This window comes from Diabrotica undecimpunctata, chromosome 3 (genome assembly GCF_040954645.1).
Source record: "Diabrotica undecimpunctata isolate CICGRU chromosome 3, icDiaUnde3, whole genome shotgun sequence".
Lineage (NCBI taxonomy): Eukaryota > Metazoa > Arthropoda > Insecta > Coleoptera > Chrysomelidae > Diabrotica > Diabrotica undecimpunctata.
In genome coordinates, this window is record NC_092805.1 from 137,122,764 (window position 1) to 137,144,259 (window position 21,496).

Here is a 21,496-nt window from a genome sequence, read left to right on the forward strand (position 1 = left end):
GATGCCTGTATGGCTTGGTATCCACATCAGTTTTATTTTTTACCCTTTTCCTCCATCACTTTTCTCATCATCATCCAGTCTTCTGCGTCCAAAGTTGAGCATAGGCCTCCCCGAATTTCTTCCAGTTCTGTCGGTCTTGAGCTTCCTGCAACCAATTCACAGCGATTCTTTTGACTTCGTCTGCTGATCGTGTAGGTGATCTACATCTGCTTCTTCTATTAGCTCGTGATCTCCACACTGTAATTTTTTGGGTCCACCGCCCACCATTCATTTAGACTACATGGTCCTCACAGTCCCACTTCGGCCATGCTATACGCTCTATGACATCTGTGACGCCGACCATTCTTCTTATTTCTTTCTTTCTACCTCTGTCTCTGAGAATCAGTCTAAGTAGTGAGCGTTCCATTCGTCTTTTGGCTACTCCCCCTAGTGTCCAAATTATTGTCTGATTTACTATATATTATTTAGGTTTGTATTATGTTCTGTTACGCACATCTGGCATCTGTCATAATTTGTTTAATGTCTTTGGGCTTTGTTTAAATGTTTTATATATTGCATTAATTTCTGCTGGGCATATTGGTTTATATTTGTTGATTCTAATAGAGTATTCTTTTGATGTTTGCTAGTCATTTATATCTATTCCGAAGTTTCCGTTTGCGTTATTTATCGATATATATTTTTTTTTAATTTTCAAAGTATTTTCTTTTTCAAGAATTTCTTGTAGTCTTTTGTCATTTTTTCACATCTTTGCTTTGTCTGGTTGAGAGTTTACCCATCTTATTTCGTTTTTGCTTGTAATTTATAATCATATCTATAACAATCATCACTTTGTGTCTTTTATGTATTATCAAGATAAAAAAGTGTATATTCCTTCCATTACATCTGGTGCTGATATATTTCTCCAGTGTGCTTGTTCATCATTATACTGTGTCCGAAGTTGGTGTAAAGTACTTCCTATAAGTAATTTTCTTTAACAAAACAGTTTAATATACACTTGATATGTTGATTGGGTACTTCTTTAATTCTTACCAGTTGGGTTTTGACGTTTTTACTATGGCCATGATCCAAGCTCCTGTAGTCGCGTCAATTAGTATTGCTATGGTTTTTGTTCACTAACAAAACTTACCATATTTCACAAATCCACATTTGAAGTTGAGTACTTTTCTTTGTGATTCAAGTGAATCGAATTCAAATCCTATTTAATCATTGCTTCTAGAGTTTCACCTACTCCCAATGATAGGACAAGTGTCTCGTATCTGTAACTGATGTTAAGTTGGGGATCTTTACCATGTTTTAAGGTATGTACAAGTTCTCTTTCCCTTGCAAGAGAGAAGTGATTCTATGAATTTCCTAATGCTGTCTTTTCTTGTTGCTATAGTGTCTTTAAGTTTCTGCTATAATTCTTTTGCACTGCATATAATTGTTATCAATGGATCCTCTTTGTATATTCTTAATTTTATAGATGAGTATTTTTATCTGTTGCTTAACTATAAGTATATATTTTTGTTTTCTGAAGTGTTGTGACAGCTACTCTCCTTAGGTACAAACTTGTAAAAAGAAGAAAAACTTGTTGGCAACACTAACTAGAAATAACAAACCACTCACAACTTTAAGAGCAGAATTTTCAGAAACCCATAATTTATTCAGTATCCATGAATAAGTCATCTTATATTTAAACCAACTTCCATAATACTCGACAATCGTTAATATTAACATTTATTTGACTTTTGACACCAATCTAGAACTTATTTTAAATTTATCGGTACCCTAAACAAATATTTGTAAAAATAATGGATACAAACCTCCTTCATCCTCGGAATCCGACATGAAAGTCTCCTGCATAGCTTCTGGAGCCACAACTTTGTATTTTTCTTCAATGTTAATCGTGGTGGAGGTCGTAATGTTGGTTTCCGTTACCACTTTTAGTTCTTCGACGACGCTGATGTAACCGAGTTTGTTGGCTATGCCTAAAGCAGTTTGGCCATTCTGAAAACAAAAATTAGAGTTAAGTAACTGACTGTTGATCCTTTCTTAACTATGAAAATATAAATAATAAATGATATAATGTATACTTGTATTAAAACATACCATGATGAAAGTAATAAATTTTATAACGTCAAGAATTAATGGTACCAAATGATGCCAAAAACTTAACAAATTTCTCCGCTAAATTTAATTATTTTAAAATTCTAGTATTCTACCAAAAACCGCCTTTGCCAAATAAACAATCTATATATTTACAAAAACAATTATCAGAAACGTTGTGTCTGTTCGTCTTTCTGAGTATGTGACAAGTATTGACAAACTATTCGTATCACTTCGTATTACAAATCTGTCAGAACTTGTAAACTGCTTATTTGAGGTTATGTTTTTTAACATTTTCTTTTCTTATATAATAATACTCGGTTTACTGATCCCAGTCCCAATAGTCTACTAAATTTAGTAATTATTTTTTGATAAATTGCATGGGTTAAATTTTGACCGACTGTCAGTGGCTGGAAAATACAACCAAGCTTACATGCTTATAGACAATATTTAAACAAACAAATATTCACTTTCAGTTCATTAATTCACAAAACAAAACTGCATCAATTAAATGTTAATTATAAAGTCGTTTATAGATTTATATATACAAATGGAAAGTTTAATGAAAATTAATGAATATACCATTATTTATGATTATTCTTCTTTTTTCAATGACACAAGTCTGCAACTTAAGTTTATTTGAGCTATTCCTACTAACAGGTAGGAATTTTTGTGTTGTATATTTCCGACAATGAATCTGTCAAAATATTCCCAAGCTGAGCGAATGGTCTATAATAAAATTTATTTGAACCAAATAGTCACTCTAATTATATAAATATATAATTTTTTGTGATAATTTGTCAATATGTCCACAGCATATAAGTTTAATTTGGTTGTTAAAATAATATGGTTATTCTAACACAGCGTTTCTTAATCTTTTTGATAAGTGGAACCCTTTTTAGTAGTCACTTTTACTGTGGAACCCCTGGTTTATTTCAATAGTATGCTTTTAATGTAACATTCTGTAAATGTATTATATGCTATAAAAATGACATTATTTTTAAAAAAATATTTATTTTGTTCAAAAGGTAATTCTAAATTCACATAACGTTCTTAAAACAACCTAATCTAATTTCCATCTACATTAACTTATAAATGTTACGTATACAGTGTACTATTACTATACTATGGAGTGGAATCATGGACGTTAAATCTAGACACAATGAGACGACTTAACGCCTTTGAAATGTGGACCTATAGAAGAATTATGACGGTTTCCTGGGTAGATAGGTAGAGTTACGAACAATGAAGTACTGAGCAGAATAGGTAAAGAGAAGGAAGTTGAACTAACAATTAAAGAAAGAAAGCTACAGTATCTCGGATATGTGATGCGGGGCGAGAAGTATTGCATCTTGCGACTCATAATGCAAGGAAAGATAGATGGCAGAAGAAGCATCGGAAGAAGACGAATTTCATGGTTTAAGAACCTGAGAGAATGGTTTGGATGCAGCTCAAAACAACTATTTAGAGCTGCTGCCTCAAAAATTAAAATAGCTATGATGATTATTGCCAACCTCCGTAGCGGAGATGGCACCTGAAGAAAAAGATAAATTTTAATTTTAATGGGATGGGTGACATTGTTGTTTATTATCACCTTAGACAAGGAAAGAGGGAGTACGCGCAATCTTATGGAATTGACTGAAGCCTAAATTGGCACCAACTGACACCAAAAAAGTTTCCAGGTCATATTTTATTTCTTCAGTAGATTGAGAATAATGGACATATATCAATAAATAGATTTGTTTTTTAATTTATAATTGAACACTGACATAATGATCACTTTTTGAACATGATTTTATCATTACACATTTTTTAGCAGATCGATATAGTTTTTCAGTAAATCAGTAAATTTAAGTAGAAATCAGTAGATCTACTGAAAAATTAGTAGACCTGGTAATACTGCGAGATGTAGTAATGGGCAACGTACAGTCACAAAACATGGCGACATCGAAACTGGCTTTACTTTTCGAAGGTTTATTAAATAAACGTTATCGGTCCTCTCGCTTTCCTTGTCTAAGATTATCACAAATATACTTAATATTAGGCTTAATTGATGAAAGTTAAATTCTTATGTCAGGTTAGGCAGTATGTCTGTATAGTCTGTTCCGGTATTTAGTTTTTGTTTACAAATTTCGCACATATATGTGGTTACTAAGGGTAAAAGCCTTTTGTGACAATTGAGGATATTCATCTTTTATATTGCATTACAATCCCGTTAATGGCATTAATGTAAATTTATTTTGCAATGATGAATCCAATGTTATTTCAATGAAAGTTTCGTATTCTTTTGAACATTTGATTCCTTTGGCTTCCCACTAAAATTTTTCGAAAGCTTGTTTCAGAACTCTCGTAAAGAGTTTGAAAGTGCCTCCTTATCTGATTGCTCTTTTGATTTTTATACATTTTGAAACTGTGTGTAGTCTTACGGTCATGGTTGCATTATTGTACATATTCGCGATCAGGTTGAAGTACAGCTAATCTATGGGACTTTCCTCCAATGCTCGCAGTACGCTGTTAATTTTTATCGTAACGAATGCTTTGCGAAAGTCTACGAAAGTCAGAACCAATGGTCGGTTGGATTCGATGAATTTTTCTGTAATCCCTTGTATACAGCGGGGTGGTCATTGATGTCAAAGTTTTTCCTAAAAACTACCTGTTACCGACCTGATTTTCTTCAGTGCGTTCCTTATTTCGTCTGTTGATATATGAGGCAGAAATTCCGATCCATGATCGTTTTTCTAAAATTTCTAACTTTCCTGATAGTTATTCATCAAATCTTTTCCTACTCGTAGTGTAATGATGAATAAAGAATTGAGCCGGGGAATCACCGATTCCTGGATTTCCCGTGATTATACCAGGGCAGCTACTTTAAATACCGAAAATTATCCCGACGACGGCGCCGTTACAATTAGCGACGTCCGACTTTCGCTTTTGCAAAGACTATCCAGATTAGTAAGTGGAATTTAGTTGTGCCATTAAACACTTTTATTACTTTTTTATGTTACTTTCTTGAATTTTACAAAAAAAGCACTTATATTACAAGATTCATTCTATCACCAAAAATTGTTTTCTATTTCTCTGATATTTTTTCAAAGAATCCTATAGATTTACCACAGGCTTTCAAGCAAGGATTTATCCCCTTACAATGGTATTTAAATGTTTTTATTTTCTTAGACAGAAAACCGATATAATTCAGGGCATTAAACGTTTTTATTTTCTTAGAAAGCAAACCGATACAATGTCCAAAAACCGAAGGATTGAAAAACGTTGACATAATGACAAAATTCAGTTATAATTTTATAGGTAACTTTACAATATGTGACATTAATGGTTTCACATTGACCTAAGACAGGTCTATATTTTTAACAAATAGGAGGTCTAATCAAAGAGCTTGAAAATATTTTCTATAATTATCTATATCTATAATTTTTTGGCCAAATAAACATGAAACATTTATGTGAACTTCTACATTAATTTTAACGACTACCATATTTCTTCTGTAGTATTTTTTTTTGTTTATTCTTGTAAATTTCACAATTTTGTTGGGTTTAAGATTGGATCCAAGGTGTATTAGAAGTAATTTAAATTATCTAAGATAGTCACCCGGTTCATCGTAACGGGGTTAGAGTAATTTTAGAAGACAAATATAACAATGCCGTCACAAACTTTGTGCCATTTTCGGACCGATGTCTTCTTATTCAACTATCCGGAAAGCCAGTAAATATTAACATCATTCAAACTTATGCCCCTACGGCCGATAAACCCATAGAAGAGCTAGAAGCGTGGTATGCTGACGTAGAAAAACTTATAAAGATGACCAAAAAACGAGACCTAACATTTATCTTAGGTGACTTTAATGCTAAGTTAGGTAGAGGAAAAGTTTCTGGATTGATTGGAGACTTCGGACTTGGAGCAAGGAACGACAGGGGAGAGAGAATGACAGAATTCTGCCAACAACACAACATGGTAGCGACAAATACATGGTTTAAATTACACCCTCGCAGATTGTACACTTGGACTTCACCACAACACAATGAAAACAGAGTAATCCGTAACCAAATAGATTACATATTGGTGAACAAAAGATATCACAATGCAAAAACATATCCTGGAACTGACATCAATTCCGATCATAATCCTGTTGTTGCAAAAGTTCGCACAAGATGGAAACTAATAAAGAAACAAAAACCTCAACACCAACTATTAGACATCCAATTATTGAAAAACGACACCATACATCAGACAGTAAATAAAGAATTAAACAAAAATTTAGGAAATATCGACCACAATAGAATTAGCGAGTACGATGACATAAACGTTCTGTGGAAAACTATTAAAGAACAAATGAACAATGTATCGGAAAAACATCTAAAAGTAACACCTAGAAATAACAAACAGGAATGGATGACAGACGAGATTTTACAATTAATGAACAAAGGAAGAGAATTCAAAGGAAAAAATGAAAAGGACGGAGAATACAAAAGACTAAATAGAATAATTCGAAAAAAAATAACCGAAGCAAAAGAGAAATGGCTGGAAACAAAATGCGTGGAAATAGAAGAACTACAACAAAGGCACGATTTTTTTAATTTACATAAAAAGGTAAAAGAGTTTACATCGACTACCAAGAGAACGACTTTTCACACCATGCTGAACACGGATGACAAACTGCTAGAATCAACGGAAGACAAACTGAAAGAATGGGAAAACTATATTAAAATTCTTTTTCACGACATACGAGAAGAACCAAGATTGGAAAATAACAACGAAGGGCCAACAATTCTGAAATCTGAAATCATAAATGAATTAATCATCTTAAAACAAATAAAAGCCCAGGTCCAGACGGAATATACCCAGAAACGTTAAAATTAATCAGCGAAGAAAATATCGAAATATTTGTCCTTTTATTCAATCGCATTTATGATACAGGTAAAATACCCCAAGATTGGCTGGAGTCAATATTCATCCCACTACCAAAAAAGCCAAACCCACAACACTGCAATGAGTTCCGTCTGATAAGCCTTATGTGTCATGCAGTAAAAGTCCTACTAAAAATCGTACATAATCGTATCTATAGAAAGTGCGAAACAATCATCGGAGATGATCAGTTTGGATTCAGAGCCGGCATGGGAACGAGAGAAGCCCTGTGACCAACAGAAAGATATATTTATATGCTTTATAGACTTCGAAAAAGCATTTGATAGAGTAAGACACGACCTACTATTAGAACGTTTGCAAGAAGTCGGTTTAGATGGAAAAGACATCAAATTCTTAAAAAACTTGTACTGAAACCAAAACGCCAGAGTTAGGATCGAAGGTTCCACATCCGCAGAAGTAGAAATTAGGAGGGGAGTTAGACAAGGATGTGTTCTGTCGCCTCTGCTGTTTAATCTTTACTCCGAGTTTCTATTTAAAGAAGCATTGGAGGATTCCAAGGATGGAGTCAAGGTGAATGGCGTAAATATCAACAGTATCAGATACGCCGATGATACAGTGTTAATTGCGGATTCCGACGTAGGTCTACAACGACTCATCGACAAGACCAACTCGACCTGTGAGCAATTTGGTATGAAAATAAATATTAAAAAAACCAAAGTGATGTCAATCCGAAAAAACCAAAACGTACCTCAACCTTGCACAATAAATGGGCACATTTTAGAAGAGGTCAATAGATTTAAGTACCTGGGATGTTGGATCGATAGCAGCCTAAATCCTGATCTAGAAATAAGATCGAGAATAGAACAGGCCAGAAAATCTTTCGAAAAAATAAAAAAACTGCTTTGTGATTCTCGAATAAAACTCGAAATTCGACTACGTTTATCAAAATTCTACGTCTGGTCGACTCTTCTATTTACAGTTGAAACGTGGACCCTAAAAACATCAACCGTAAATAAATTGGAGGCCTTTGAAATGTGGATCTACCGGAGAATGCTCAAAATTTCATGGACATCGCATACCTCAAACGAAGAAGTGCTGCATAGAATAGGCAAGGAAAGAGAACTTTTTAACACAGTAAAAGTTAGAAAAACATCATACCTAGGCCACATACTGAGAAATAATAACTTCCAATATGCTCAACTTATAGTGAAAGGAAAAATCGAGGGAAAGAGAGGCCTAGGAAGGAAAAGACTATCGGGGCTCAGAAACATCCGACAATGGACAGGGCTAAATTTTGAACAGCTAATAAGAACAGCTGAAGATAGAGAAGATTTTAAAATTGTAGTAGCCAACCTCCATTGAGGAGAGGGCACTTTAAGAAGAAGAAGTCACTGCTTCACCAAAAACACCAATGGTATCACTGAAATTATCGATTCTAAAGTAAGTAGTTGGTTTCTAGTTCATTTTGAACTAAAGTTTTGTACTACTATGATCCAATGAAATATAAATTATTATCAATGGTTTTCTAATACAAACTGGGTAATCCTAGCTTGTGCTGTGTAGAGAATTTGAATTGAGAATTGATTTAATTTAAGTGTAACTATTTTAGAAACTTATAAAACTCTATCACTTTTCCTGTCCTATTCCATTTTTATTAGAATCAATTCCAGTGACTCATTGTTATTAGTTTCTTTAGTACAATTTTGTATTATCATATCAGTACCAAAATTCATTCTCTCTTCCATTTACTATTACACAACCAACAAATTGAAATCAGATTAAATTAATGTACTCACGTTTGTAAGAGCGTTAGGATCAGCTTTATTTTTCAACAACAACGTTATAACCAGCACATGACCCTGCTGAGCAGCTTGATGAAGGGGAGTGTATCCTGCGACCGTGGTAGGATTGACGTCTGCACCTTGATCAATGAGAAGACGAACCATGTTGACGTGACCGTGATGGCAAGCCACATGGAGGGGTGTATATCCTTGTTTGGTTTGTGCATCCTTTTGAGCGCCTGCTCTTAGCAAGAGTTGAGCAACAGCTACCCGATCTTCTTGAGCACATAAGTGAACAGGTGTGAGCCCATTCTAAAAAAAATATTGGTATTAGTAAAAAAAGTTTGTGGACCAAAATCTATTAAAGTTATATTATTAGAGGAAGCTTATATAAACTAATAGACAAAATTAATTCATTACTCTTAAAGTAAGTTTCAAAATGTATTCCTCTGTCAAATAATAAAGCATGGATTATAACTGTTAAGATTGTGATTTATTCACTTAAAAACTAAGCCGGTCCTGTGTGTGGCTGAACTCCACTGACGGCAGTGGCGCATTGAAAGAAGTGTGAAAACAACCGCATGCGCAAGAAAAAAGACAGAGGACTTTTAGAACATTACAATTTTTGGTTACATTAAAATAAGACATACATATTTCGTTTTAATTATATTAGTTTATGAGTACATTCAGTAGTGTTAATAAAATCTCAAATATAGTGCAATCACCAGTTTTTTATTACTACAGTCCATCTATATTGAAGTCAGAATTAACATTTGGTCCTTCGAGCCGGATAAAATTGGATTGCAGCTTGAGATTTTGCACGTGGTTTATGGAATGGCGCCGGTAATACAAGTAGGTCAAATCCATTTTACCTAAATTCCTGTCGTTGTAGAGTTAATGCTGTTTCAATTTGCAGTCATTTAACAATTGTCTATACATATAATACAATATCAATTATCAATACAAAATCAAATATATAATATAATATCAATTCTACTTGTAAAGCTATTTTCAATGTTTTTTTCCATTTAAATGTGTATGTTTTATTTCCATTTTTATTATTCTTTGAGTTTAATATTTCTATATTAAATACACATAGCTATTATAAGGGTATCTCACTATTATGTTCATGTATGATATCGAGAATTAAACCATTAAACACAGTTAAACGCAATTATAGTCATCTCAAATTCCTAAGGCAAAACAACAATAAAAAGTGATTATAAACAATTACAATTTCAATATTACATTAACAGCTACTTCTTATTTGCTGTAATAAATATATTGGTTATAATTATAAAAGTTATCGATTTATTCATTGAGCTCTAATAAAGTTGGATCTATTACTATTATATACTAAATAATTATTCTACATAAAAGAATACAGGATGGCCGCTAATTTAAATGCAAAGATACGGAAGCGTGGAGGTATTAAACATAAGCTAACTAAATTTCAAAACTATTTTGAACCATTATATAATCGATTTCTAACAAATCAAGAATTTGATAATAAAGAGATAATAGAATTAAAAATCAGATTAGGTAAAGTAGAATCATTAGAAACGGAATTTGAAGAGATTCAAGCCGTGATTGAGGACATTTGTCCAGACGATGAACTTGAGGCACAACGTGAAGAGGCAGACATATTTTTAAACACTCTAATAGATTGTGTAGCTAGGACACAAGAGGTTGTTAAAAAGATTGAAAGTAATTCAATTCCCCAAACCTTAGGGTCAGTAAATAATAATAGTCAATCTTTTAACGAAAATGCAATTAAATTACCACCCATTAAATGCCCTTCTTTTAATTGTGAATTTAGTAAATGGCTAGAATTCAAAGATACATTTGAAGCACTTTTTCATAACAACCTTACGCTTTCAGAAATTCAAAAATATCACTATTTAAGGTCATGCTTAGGTGAAGAAGCCTTGAAAATTATCCAAAGTTTAGAATTTGCAGCACATAATTACCAGGATGCCTGGCAGTTATTGTGTGACCGATTTGACAATAAAAGATTGTTAGTTAATAATCATTTAAAACATTTATTTGAAATTGAGTCCTTACCCAAAGAATCAGCAGTAGGGTTAAGAGGGCTTATTGATTATGTAAACAAGCATATTAGAGCGTTAAAAACATTGCAACTTCCTACTGAGCATTGTGATGCTGTGATTGTTCATATGATTTCTTTAAAGCTAGATAAAAATACAAATCGGGAATGGGAGCAATCACGTACAGATAAGATGTTGCCGAGTTTAGCTAGTTTTTTTGAGTTTTTGAAAAATAGAGCAGATTTTTTGGAAACAATAGAAACAAATAGCACTAGAGAAAATAAAGACACGCGACTAAGTGGTCATAAAAGTAAAACACGTCATCATTCATTTTTAGCTAGCAGTTCAGAAAATACTTGGGAACTAAAATGTAATTATTGCAAACAAAAACATTCTATTTATACTTGTGACCAATTTTTAAAATTGTCAGTAGCTGAAAGATGGCACAAAATAAAACAATTGAAACTGTGTACTAATTGTTTATGTCATGGCCATTTTAATACACACTGCCAGAAAGGAAACTGTAAGTTTTGTAAGGGTAAGCACAATTCATTATTACATCATAAGAAATCTAACTCCTTTAATAACAATTCTGCTGATAATCAAAACAATTCTGAGGATTTTGTTAACTCAGAATCTAAACAAAGTGATCAGTTCAATGGGTCATCCATTATTTGTGGTAATACTGTATTTAATGACAATTATGTTATTTTACCTACTGCAATTGTTGATGTTCAAGATAAGACAGGTAAATTTCACAAAGTCCAAGCCATCTTGGATGTGGGTAGTCAGTGTTCATTTATATCTGACAATTTGTGTAAAAAATTAAATTTGAAAACCAATCGCATTGATGTATCAGTATCTGGTATCGCTGGTATTAATTCTAATTTACGGTACAAATGTGAGGTACTAATAAAATCTACTATTCATAACTTTCAAACTGTCCTAAACTGTATCATTGTTGAAAGAATCTCAAGTAATTTACCATCTTGTAACTTCGATATTTCTAATTGGCACATTCCTGAAGGCATTGCACTTGCTAATCCTATGTTTAATTGTCCTAGAAATGTTGATCTATTAATTGGAGCGGATTTGTTTTGGGAGATTGTACTAAATGAAAGAATAAACCTCGGTCGAAATCTACCTCATCTAGTTAATACTGTCTTTGGCTATGTAGTATCAGGTCCGATAAATATTCCTATGAAAAAAGAGGTTAATTGCAATTTTTTAATAAATGACGATCTTCAAAAGTTCTGGTTTGTCGAGGAGATTCATCATGAACAGAAACAGATGTCACAGGAAGATTTGTTTTGTGAGGACTATTTCAATAAAACAGTTTCTCGAGATCCTTCTGGAAAATTTATTGTTCGTTTTCCACTAAAATTAGAAGCCACTCAATTAGGGGAATCAAAAAACTTAGCTGTTAAAAGACTGCTGTTTCAAGAGAAAAAATTGGAAAAGAATGATGTTTTAAAAAGCAAATACTCTAAATTTATGGATGAGTATTTAAACTTGCAACATATGAGGCAATTAACACAAAAGGAATCCAGTCAATTTCGATGTTTTTTACCCCATTTTGCTGTTTTCCGTGAAGACAGTCTTACTACTGACGTTAGGATTGTATTTGATGGTTCGGCTAAAACCGATTCTGGGATATCATTAAATGATATCCAATATACTGGGCCAGCCATTCAGAATGATATATTTAAAATTATGTTGAGGTTTAGACAGCACAAGTTTGTTGTAATTGCTGATGTGGAAAAAATGTACCGTCAAATTTTGATACACCCTGAAGAAAGATATTTACAAAACATTCTTTGGCGACAAAATCCTAATGAGGACCTCGCACCATTTGAGTTGCAAACAGTTACTTATGGTACGACTAGTGCTCCCTATTTGGCCATAAAATGCATAAAACAATTAGCTTCTGACTATAAACATGATTACCCAATTGCTAGTGAATTGATTGACCGTGACATGTATGTAGATGATTTAATAACTGGCTTCACCAGTGAAGAACATGGAATAGAAATTTGTAATCAAATTTCGATGATATTAAAATCAGCTTCATTTAAATTAAGAAAATGGGCTTCTAATAGCCAAGATATTTTAAAGGGTTTACAAGATACATCTGATGAGTTTAGTATATTGGAACTAGGAGAGAGTGATAGGCTTAAAACTTTAGGAATTCAATGGATTAGTAATACTGATGTCTTAACATACAATGTTTCAATATCCAGTAATAAACAACCTATTACTAAAAGAAGTTTACTTAGTAATATTGCTAAGATATATGACCCTTTAGGTTTAATAAGTCCATGTATTATTCTAGTTAAGATATTAATTCAACAATTATGGTTGCTTGATTTAGATTGGGATGATGAACTACCACGAGACCTGCTCAATAAATGGGTAACATTTAAATCAAAATTGTCTGTTCTTAATAAAATAAATATTCCCAGGTATATTATGTGTGATAAAATAGTTCACATGGAGCTGCATGCCTTCAGTGATGCTAGCAAAGATGCTTATAGTGCAGTTTTATATGTTCGAACGGTTGATGAAAATGGAACAGTGTATGTCAGATTGCTATGTTCCAAAACCAGAGTGTCACCTATAAAAGTATTAACGGTTCCTAGATTAGAGTTGTGTGGTGCTTTAGCACTAGCTCGCTTAGTCAATCAAGTGTCAAACGCACTTACATGTCAATGCAATGTTTTTTATTGGTGCGATTCTCAGATAGTATTGTGGTGGTTGAATACAGAGGCCAATAAACTACAAGTTTTTGTAAGCAATAGGGTCTCAGAAATTCAAACGCTGAGCAATATATCGAATTGGAGCTATGTCAATACTAAAGAAAATCCTGCTGATGTAGCATCTCGTGGCATGTATCCAGATGAACTATCCAATTGCAAGGTATGGTGGAATGGACCCTCATTTTTATATGAAAAACCATTCTGGCCACGATTATTTCAAGCTGGAGATAACAAGGAGCTTCCAGAAATCCGTAAAATTTGTCACACGCTTGTTATTACCGAACAATTATTATTGTTTCAACGGTTCTCCTCTCTTAATAGATTAAAACGAGTTTTTGCATATTGCTTACGCTTCATTACAAACCTAAAGGAACGTACAAGGACAAAAGGTCCTCTTAGCGTTCTAGAGATGGAAAACAGTATGTTATGTTTAACTAAATTAGCACAAAAGGAAAGTTTTAAAAATGAAATTTCTATTATTAGTCAACAAAAAAATTTGCCTCATAAACATAGGTTACTTTCTCTAAGTCCATTTTTAGATTCAAACAGTTTTCTGAGAGTAGGGGGTAGACTTAAAAATTCCTCTTTGTCATTTGATGAAAAGCATCCATATCTCCTAGATGGTAAACATTTATTCACTAAATTAATATTTCACGCCGAACATTTACGATTACAACATGCAGGTCCACAACTTTTATTGTTTTCAGTACGTGAGAAGTTCTGGGCGACTGCTGGCATGTGTCTTGCCAAGAAGGTGGTACGAAATTGCATACAATGTTTTAAAAATAAACCTAGACAAACCGCCTCAATCATGGCTGACCTCCCTAAACATAGGGTTCAAATTTCAAAACCTTTTGCAAATACTGGAATTGATTACGCTGGTCCAGTACTGTTGCGTGATAGAAAGGGCCGACCTTATAAAACTTATAAGGCATATATTTGTTTATTTATATGTTTTGCCACTAAGGGTGTTCACATTGAGCTGGTCACTGAGTTAACGAGTGAAGCATTTCTTGCTACATTTAGAAGGTTTGCCGCTCGACGTGGTACTCCTAATCATTTATATTCCGATAATGGATCTAATTTTGTTGGAGCTTATAAAGAGCTGCAAAAGTTATATAAGTTTTTAGAAAATTCTCAATCTGAGTTTGTTACAATCTGTTCACAGCAAAAAATTTCGTGGCATTTTATTCCACCAAATACTCCACATTTTGGAGGTCTTTGGGAGTCAAATATCAAAAACATTAAACATCATCTCCACAGAGTAATAGGAGAATCTATTTTAACATTTGAGGAGTATTCAACACTATTAACGCAAATTGAGGCAACATTAAACTCTAGACCTTTATATCCTATGTCCTCAGATCCCAATGATTTAAACCCAATTACCCCTTCTCACCTATTGATTGGACATGCTCTCACATCACCTCCTGACCCACTATATGAAAGTATTACAATTAACCGGCTGTCCAGATTTCAATTATTGCAGCAAATGAATCAAAGCTTTTGGAAAAGATGGTCCTGTTTTTATCTATCTGAACTGCAGAAACGACACAAATGGAAAACTGGGAAAATGGATGTCAATATTGGTGACCTGGTCGTCGTAAAGCATGATAACCTGCCTTCTATTAAATGGATTTTGGGAAGAATTGTTGATGTCCATCCAGGCGATGATGGTGTAGTGCGGGTAGTGACTATAAAAACTTCGCACAATACTTTTAAACGGGGCGTTTCGAAAATTTGTCCGCTCCCTTCTCCTAATGACGATGTGTTTTGATAAGAATTTTTGAACATGCTGTTCAAAAGGGGGGAGTATGTTAAGATTGTGATTTATTCACTTAAAAACTAAGCCGGTCCTGTGTGTGGCTGAACTCCACTGACGGCAGTGGCGCATTGAAAGAAGTGTGAAAACAACCGCATGCGCAAGAAAAAAGACAGAGGACTTTTAGAACATTACAATTTTTGGTTACATTAAAATAAGACATACATATTTCGTTTTAATTATATTAGTTTATGAGTACATTCAGTAGTGTTAATAAAATCTCAAATATAGTGCAATCACCAGTTTTTTATTACTACAGTCCATCTATATTGAAGTCAGAATTAACAATAACAAAAGTAGACGAGTTATCTTTTAAGAAAGTAGAATGTTAATTTAATAAACCTACACAACGTAATATCGAAGGATCCGACAGTGAATTAAGCTTGTAGTTATTTTAATAAAAATTTGAAAAGATTTTGTTAATTTTTCAGCCAAATTGTTTGAAACAATTTATGTCAGAATTTGACTTTCTTTTCAGGATCTTTAAAAATATTAAATTAGATTTTTATGAATAAACTGTTTAGATTTTTTAAGGTTATTGTATTGTTATCATATAACTTTTAGTTTACCCTAGAAACTCAGGATGTATTTTATTCAAGGGTGATCTACGAACCATACATATTCCTTTTTTTATGTGTTTTAATGTCGAGTACTTATTTAAATACGTAAAGGAAATCACAGGCTGATAAATGAATATCTGGCGCCCATAGAGTATTTATTGATTAGAGGATTCGTTTTAAAACTCTGAAGGAAGAAGCAATTTACCTAAGAGAATACTCCCCTTGGAGATTAAGGATTCTCAACAAATTTAATTCTTAGTAGCCTGAGCTTAGAGTTGAGTTTTGATTATGGTAACAATTACGGGTAAAGTTTTTTAACGTAGCAATACAAAATTTTAAGGCTACTTCTCTCTAATGGAAACTATCTGTAACTTTCGTTACTCTTAATCTATTGAACCCAAGTTAAATAAGGTGCGTCCTTAGACCAAGAACATATGAACCAAGTTTCAAGAAACTTGATCTTTTCCTTCACACACAGGTAGAGGGAGACACAACGACACTATCGGGTGCTTAATAAAAATGTTATACTAATATTTATGAAACAGTAAATTTAATAAAAAAAATTACTGTTGCCAAAGTTAAAAGCTTCTAATATTCACATTTTTTTACAAAATTAGTAATGAACATTATGACGTTTTCCAAGTATTAGAAGCATGTTTTGTTTTTTATATAGAAAATTCTCAAAATTTTGGTAATTCTACAGCTTTTGAGGCACATTTACGAAATTTTGTGGGTAGATAAGGACATGTAAATGATAAATTTTAAAATTTGTCAAAATATCTATTAAATTGTTTTTTTTTTTTTCTTTTAAAGAAATTAATCTTTGGTCGCTTAATCCAAATTAACATTTTTTATTAATCTCAGACCGAAAATATTCCTGTAATTCTATACCAAATACTAATAAAGAAATCTGCAATATGATTTTGCTTTTGGTCAATAGGTGGCGCCACTTAAATTCTTCCTACATTGATTTTACAAAATTATGGATAACAGTTACAGGTACTTCGAAATTTATCCTTGTCTTGGGGAGCTGAGTCTGTCCATGATCGTCTAGTGAGACAACTCTGCTGAAGCCAAGTAAAATATACCCGCACCCGCTTACAATTAGCGAGTGCAATTTTTGGAAGGCCCCCTACTTAATGGGGTCAATAAATAATTAAGAAATTATGAAACAAATGTCGCACAGTATGAGTATACGAACTACGAACGAAAAAATAAAATAAATGCTTTAAGTAATAAGTGATATATATAATAAATGTGACCATGTTAGTTACCAACCATATTTTATGGTTTTTTAATTTTTATACAGTTTTTTTAAGTAAATGCAAAAATATATTTAATATTTTTTCAATATTAACAACTACTCTGTCCCAAAACTAGATAGTTTTTGTAAATTTAGTTTGCTAGGTTCATCAAATAAAAGGTAACTTTTTTAGGTTTTCAAATAAAATAGTTTTTAATTTTTTGTGAAGAGCACTTTTTGCCACTAAAATTTTAACACACTTTAGTTTGATTGGCAGCTGATAAACAGGTTATTAGCTTCTAGATTGGAAACATTGATACCAGTTTTTACAATAATTGTATATTTATTTATATTTTGTTATTAAATAAAAACACAACACAAAAATGCAGAAGATGATACGAATGTCATTTTATTGTTGGATTTGCTCTGTATTTTGTTAAAATATTTAATAAAAAATATAAAAATTTTCACTTGAAGGGCATTTTCTTCACCAAAGTCATGGTCGTGAAGTAACTTTGACCTACATACTTCGGAAACTTCGATTCGAATTAAACAAATGAGAACAATGGAAAATTATTATATTTTTTATTGTTTTTCTATATTTCTAAAATAATGTGATTCTTTTAATGTGATCTACAATATAATTTCATATCGTCTGCGAATTTTTATTATAGTCTTGATTATCTGGCAAGAGAGCCACAAGACAAGGTTTTAAAATTTGTCTATTTTCTGTTGCATTCAACTCCATCTAAATAATAAATTTTACTGTTATATTGTTACTGTGTTTTGATTGTACAAAACTCCATATTTAAAATATTTCGTTTTAATTTTTTTTACGAGACCAGTCAGTTTGCCGGAGACGATTAATTTCTTCAATATTAAAGCTTTCAAAAATCAAAACCATTTGGAGTTAATAAAGAGTTTATAATACATTTTTAATACCTTTTCTATACTTTAAATTAATTAGTTTCCTTTTATTGTTGATGATATGTGTTTTTTAATAAAAAACTATTTTCAAATTACTTTGTGAAAATAAAAATATTGCACACCTAACCTCAAAATAATACTTGGCGCTAGCTAAACTTTCATATCGAACTTGGCATCTTTAGTGGATAGAGGTCCTGTCCAAAAACCGAATATAGCAGCTTTATCTACTAGTAAATTTGTAATATACACCTGACATACTACTTATATATACATTTTAGGGGATGTTTAGCAATTCTCGCTTATTTAGTTGTATTAGTTAATATAGTTTCAAATATGCATCAATCAGTTTCTGCAAAGGGTAGTCATAGCACGTTCATCAACTCATGTCTTCATTTACAAATTTACTATTATTAATAGCCTCTTACCTTGGCAGCATGGTTCGCATCTGCTTGATGTTCCAACAGTAACGACGACATGTCGGAATGTCCCTCTTGTGAACTGAGATGAAGAGGTGTAAAGCCTGCTTTACTTTCTGCGTTAGCTTGGGCTCCGTATTCGAGGAGGGTCGTTGCAATATCCATCTAAAATGTATATGATGGTAAATATTAACAGTGAAAACTAATATAAATTATTATTTAAGAGAATATTACCTAAAACTACTTTGTTTATAATAAAATTAATGTTTTTAGTAATTTCAAGAATTGCTGGAATATATTACTATAGTAATTTTTATTATGCTTCACTACATGGATAACGTCTTGCTATTCCGACTTCACATGGGTGTTATGACCATCTTTTTCGTGGTATTCCAGGATGGTATTTTCATAGTATTTCGTGCTGTGGTATATTTCTTTGAACTTAAAGTGGCGATCTTCCTCGAATTCTTTTACAATCTACTTTTCCTTCAACTACCAATCCCTCCATACGTTCCCTTCGTCTAGTTGTGTGTCCAAAATACCTCAATATATTTTGGTTGATAATTGTGGTAAGCCTAGTTTTGTGTGGTGTATGACTCGTGCTGTCCAGGGTATGCGCATCATTCTACGATAGAGCCACATTTTAAAGACACCCACATTAGTTGTCAGTCGGACTTTTTGATGGTCCATGTTTCTGAAGCGTAGGTAGCGATAGGAAAGATAAGCACCTGTACCAGGCCTTGGTTTCTGTCCTTAGTTATGGCCGTATCTTTCGTTTTACGTCTATCTATTGTTATGCATACTCTTTTTCTTCTTAGAAATTATCTAATTGTTCTTTTATGTTTTGATCCTTTATCTAACATGCACTCCAGTGAATGAATAAGAAACCACAATAGTTTTGTAGAATTTAATACAGTATACTCCCTTTATAACGAACACGGTTATTACGAGGTTTCGCTTATAACGAGGTACATTAGATGTCCTGTGAAATTTCTATTGAACTATAACCTTTTATAGCGAGGTAAATTTGCTTATAACGAGAGAAAATAAGATTGCAAAACGTGTTTTTTACGTTTTTGCCCGGCCGTAGCTATAAATAAATACCCTTTTTAACTGCGGGACGCCCGCAATAAACTTCTTACAATTTATGATTCTTAGTCGGAAATGTAAAATTTATGATTCACAAGTGTCATTGTATTGGGTTGACCATTCACACCTAATAATATGGGTCCTAATAGACAAGATGTTGAAAGTGTTTTAAAGGTTGTCAGAAACTTTATCCAAGGACAAAACGCAAATGAAGAAGCATAAAACTGTTTCACATCTTTAGAAAATATGATAGATAGAATACTGGACAATTTAAAGCGGTCAAAAATGATAAAATAACTTTATACGCTTTATACATATTTACAGAATACAGAATTTTTTGTTTTAACATATATCATTGACAGTAAAAGTAAACAACTCTTTTTTGTTTTAATGCATTTCATTGACAATAAAAATAAACAACTTTGTTTTAAAAACGCCATTCAAACAATATTTATTAGCATCTTATATTCCTCCGAATGGCTTCACTATAGAAAGTTAATGTTTTAGAAAACTACATATTCATATGTATGCACAATATTATTGTAGTTGGATATAACGAGATCCGCTTATAACGAGGTAATTAGTCTGCCATTTCAGTTCTCGTTATAGAGGGAGTCTACTGTACTACAGCGTAATTTGTAAAAATACTTCTTATAAAGGTGCCTATAAAAATTTGAGGTATCTTTAATATTTACAATTAATAATCTATTAAACCTTACTTGATTCTTTCGAGCAGCAATATGTAATGGCGTATGTCCGTTTTTAGCAGTCGCATGCGGAGAAGCTCCTTTGTCCAACAGTAAGAGTGCAACAGGTTGATGATCGTAATGAGCAGCAACATGTAGAGGAGTCACTCCGTTCTTCCCTTGGGCATCGGCGGGAGCGTCTCTTTGCAACAGAAGTCTGGCAACATTGAGATGGCCGTATTTTGAGGCAAGATGAAGAGGAGTGAAGCCTTTTTTAGTTGTCGCAGTCAAGTCCGCTCCATTATCTAGAAGAACTGAGGCAACCTAAAAAATCATGAATGTTTAGGTAAGTTTATAATATATTTCTCATAGGTTAAAACATGTCAAATTGTAAAGATCGTACACTAAACCATAACATTAAAATTTTCAAATAAGGCTTTAGAACGTTAAGGAAATACACCACGAAAAATATGGAATTAAAATGATTTGGCAGTACGTAAAATATCTTCGCTAGGCTTGTTATTATTGTTTTTCTATGTGTAATAAAGAAGAAATAGTAAATATGTAAAATATTTCTGATCAGAACTAATCGTCTCTCTAATGGGCAATGGGCGTCAATAAGAAATATGGAGGGGAGACCAAGAGGAAATAGGATTGTTATCTTTGTCTATTCGCTGAAAATATGATTTTATATCTGTGTTAGATATCCTGTTAAATTTTACCATACCGACCATAAACTTTTACCTACACTGTATAAGTTGAATCATACAACTTTTCATTTACAATATGTTTAAGTTTTAGCTCTTAAAGTTAATAAACAATGGAAATATGATTTTAAGAAAAACAATGTTATCTTGTTTCTTATTGGTCATAGAAGGTTGTGTTTTTTATTTAAGTGCTTTTTGTCACCAGCTTTTCATTGAGCCTACTACAAGCGTGAGGTAAAAAATGTCAAAGTTATTATAAATTTTTATAAGCTAGAGAGTCAGTGCTTTTCCAAACTGTTTTTTAATAATAAATTTAATAAAATATTGAGGTTTTTTTAATATACCCTAAAAATAAAGCCTCAAAGAATCGATTGCGATTTACAAAATACCTTTAGAGTGACTGCTTGGACAAGTACAGTTGGTTAAATAATCGCTCTCCGGAATAAACAAAGTAAATAACTTATAAACTATTTTATTCGATCCATTTGAAATTTAGCT

The 21,496-nt window shown here is 32.6% G+C and overlaps 2 protein-coding genes, 1 long non-coding RNA gene and 1 other non-coding gene across 9 annotated transcripts in view; 3 read left to right on the forward strand and 1 right to left on the reverse strand.

Annotated features, from left to right (window-relative positions):
- LOC140437468 (uncharacterized) overlaps window positions 1-21,496 on the reverse strand; it is a 389,771-nt gene that overhangs the window by 140,866 nt on the left and 227,409 nt on the right. For all 6 annotated transcript variants that reach the window (XR_011950379.1, XM_072527015.1, XM_072527014.1 and 3 more), the window contains 4 exons: window positions 20,325-20,615; window positions 18,526-18,681; window positions 8,760-9,056; window positions 1,803-1,986 (listed from right to left, as the gene is read on the reverse strand). Coding sequence is in view for 5 of the 6 variants with exons in the window: in XM_072527015.1 (XP_072383116.1) it covers window positions 1,803-1,986; window positions 8,760-9,056; window positions 18,526-18,681; window positions 20,325-20,615 (928 nt within the window). In the remaining variant the exon portion in view is untranslated. The remainder of the gene's footprint in view (window positions 1-1,802; window positions 1,987-8,759; window positions 9,057-18,525; window positions 18,682-20,324; window positions 20,616-21,496) is intronic.
- The window catches only part of LOC140437472 (uncharacterized), a 60,299-nt gene that overhangs the window by 31,767 nt on the left and 7,036 nt on the right, over window positions 1-21,496 (forward strand). The gene's annotated exons all lie outside the window — the stretch shown is intronic.
- Window positions 9,569-15,325, forward strand: LOC140437914 (uncharacterized). Its single transcript, XM_072527703.1, has 2 exons — window positions 9,569-9,596; window positions 11,130-15,325. Exon 2 carries the CDS (start codon window positions 11,840-11,842, stop codon window positions 15,323-15,325), a length of 3,486 nt encoding a protein of 1,161 aa, XP_072383804.1. The 5' UTR covers window positions 9,569-9,596; window positions 11,130-11,839.
- LOC140437956 (U4atac minor spliceosomal RNA) lies at window positions 16,941-17,058 on the forward strand. The gene has a single exon (XR_011950433.1). It is a non-coding gene; the product is annotated as a U4atac minor spliceosomal RNA (small nuclear RNA).

Bases quoted from the DNA above. Each gene is read 5' to 3' on its own strand.
- LOC140437914 (XM_072527703.1), top strand. From the start codon at position 11,840: ATGTTTAATTGTCCTAGAAATGTTGATCTATTAATTGGAGCGGATTTG.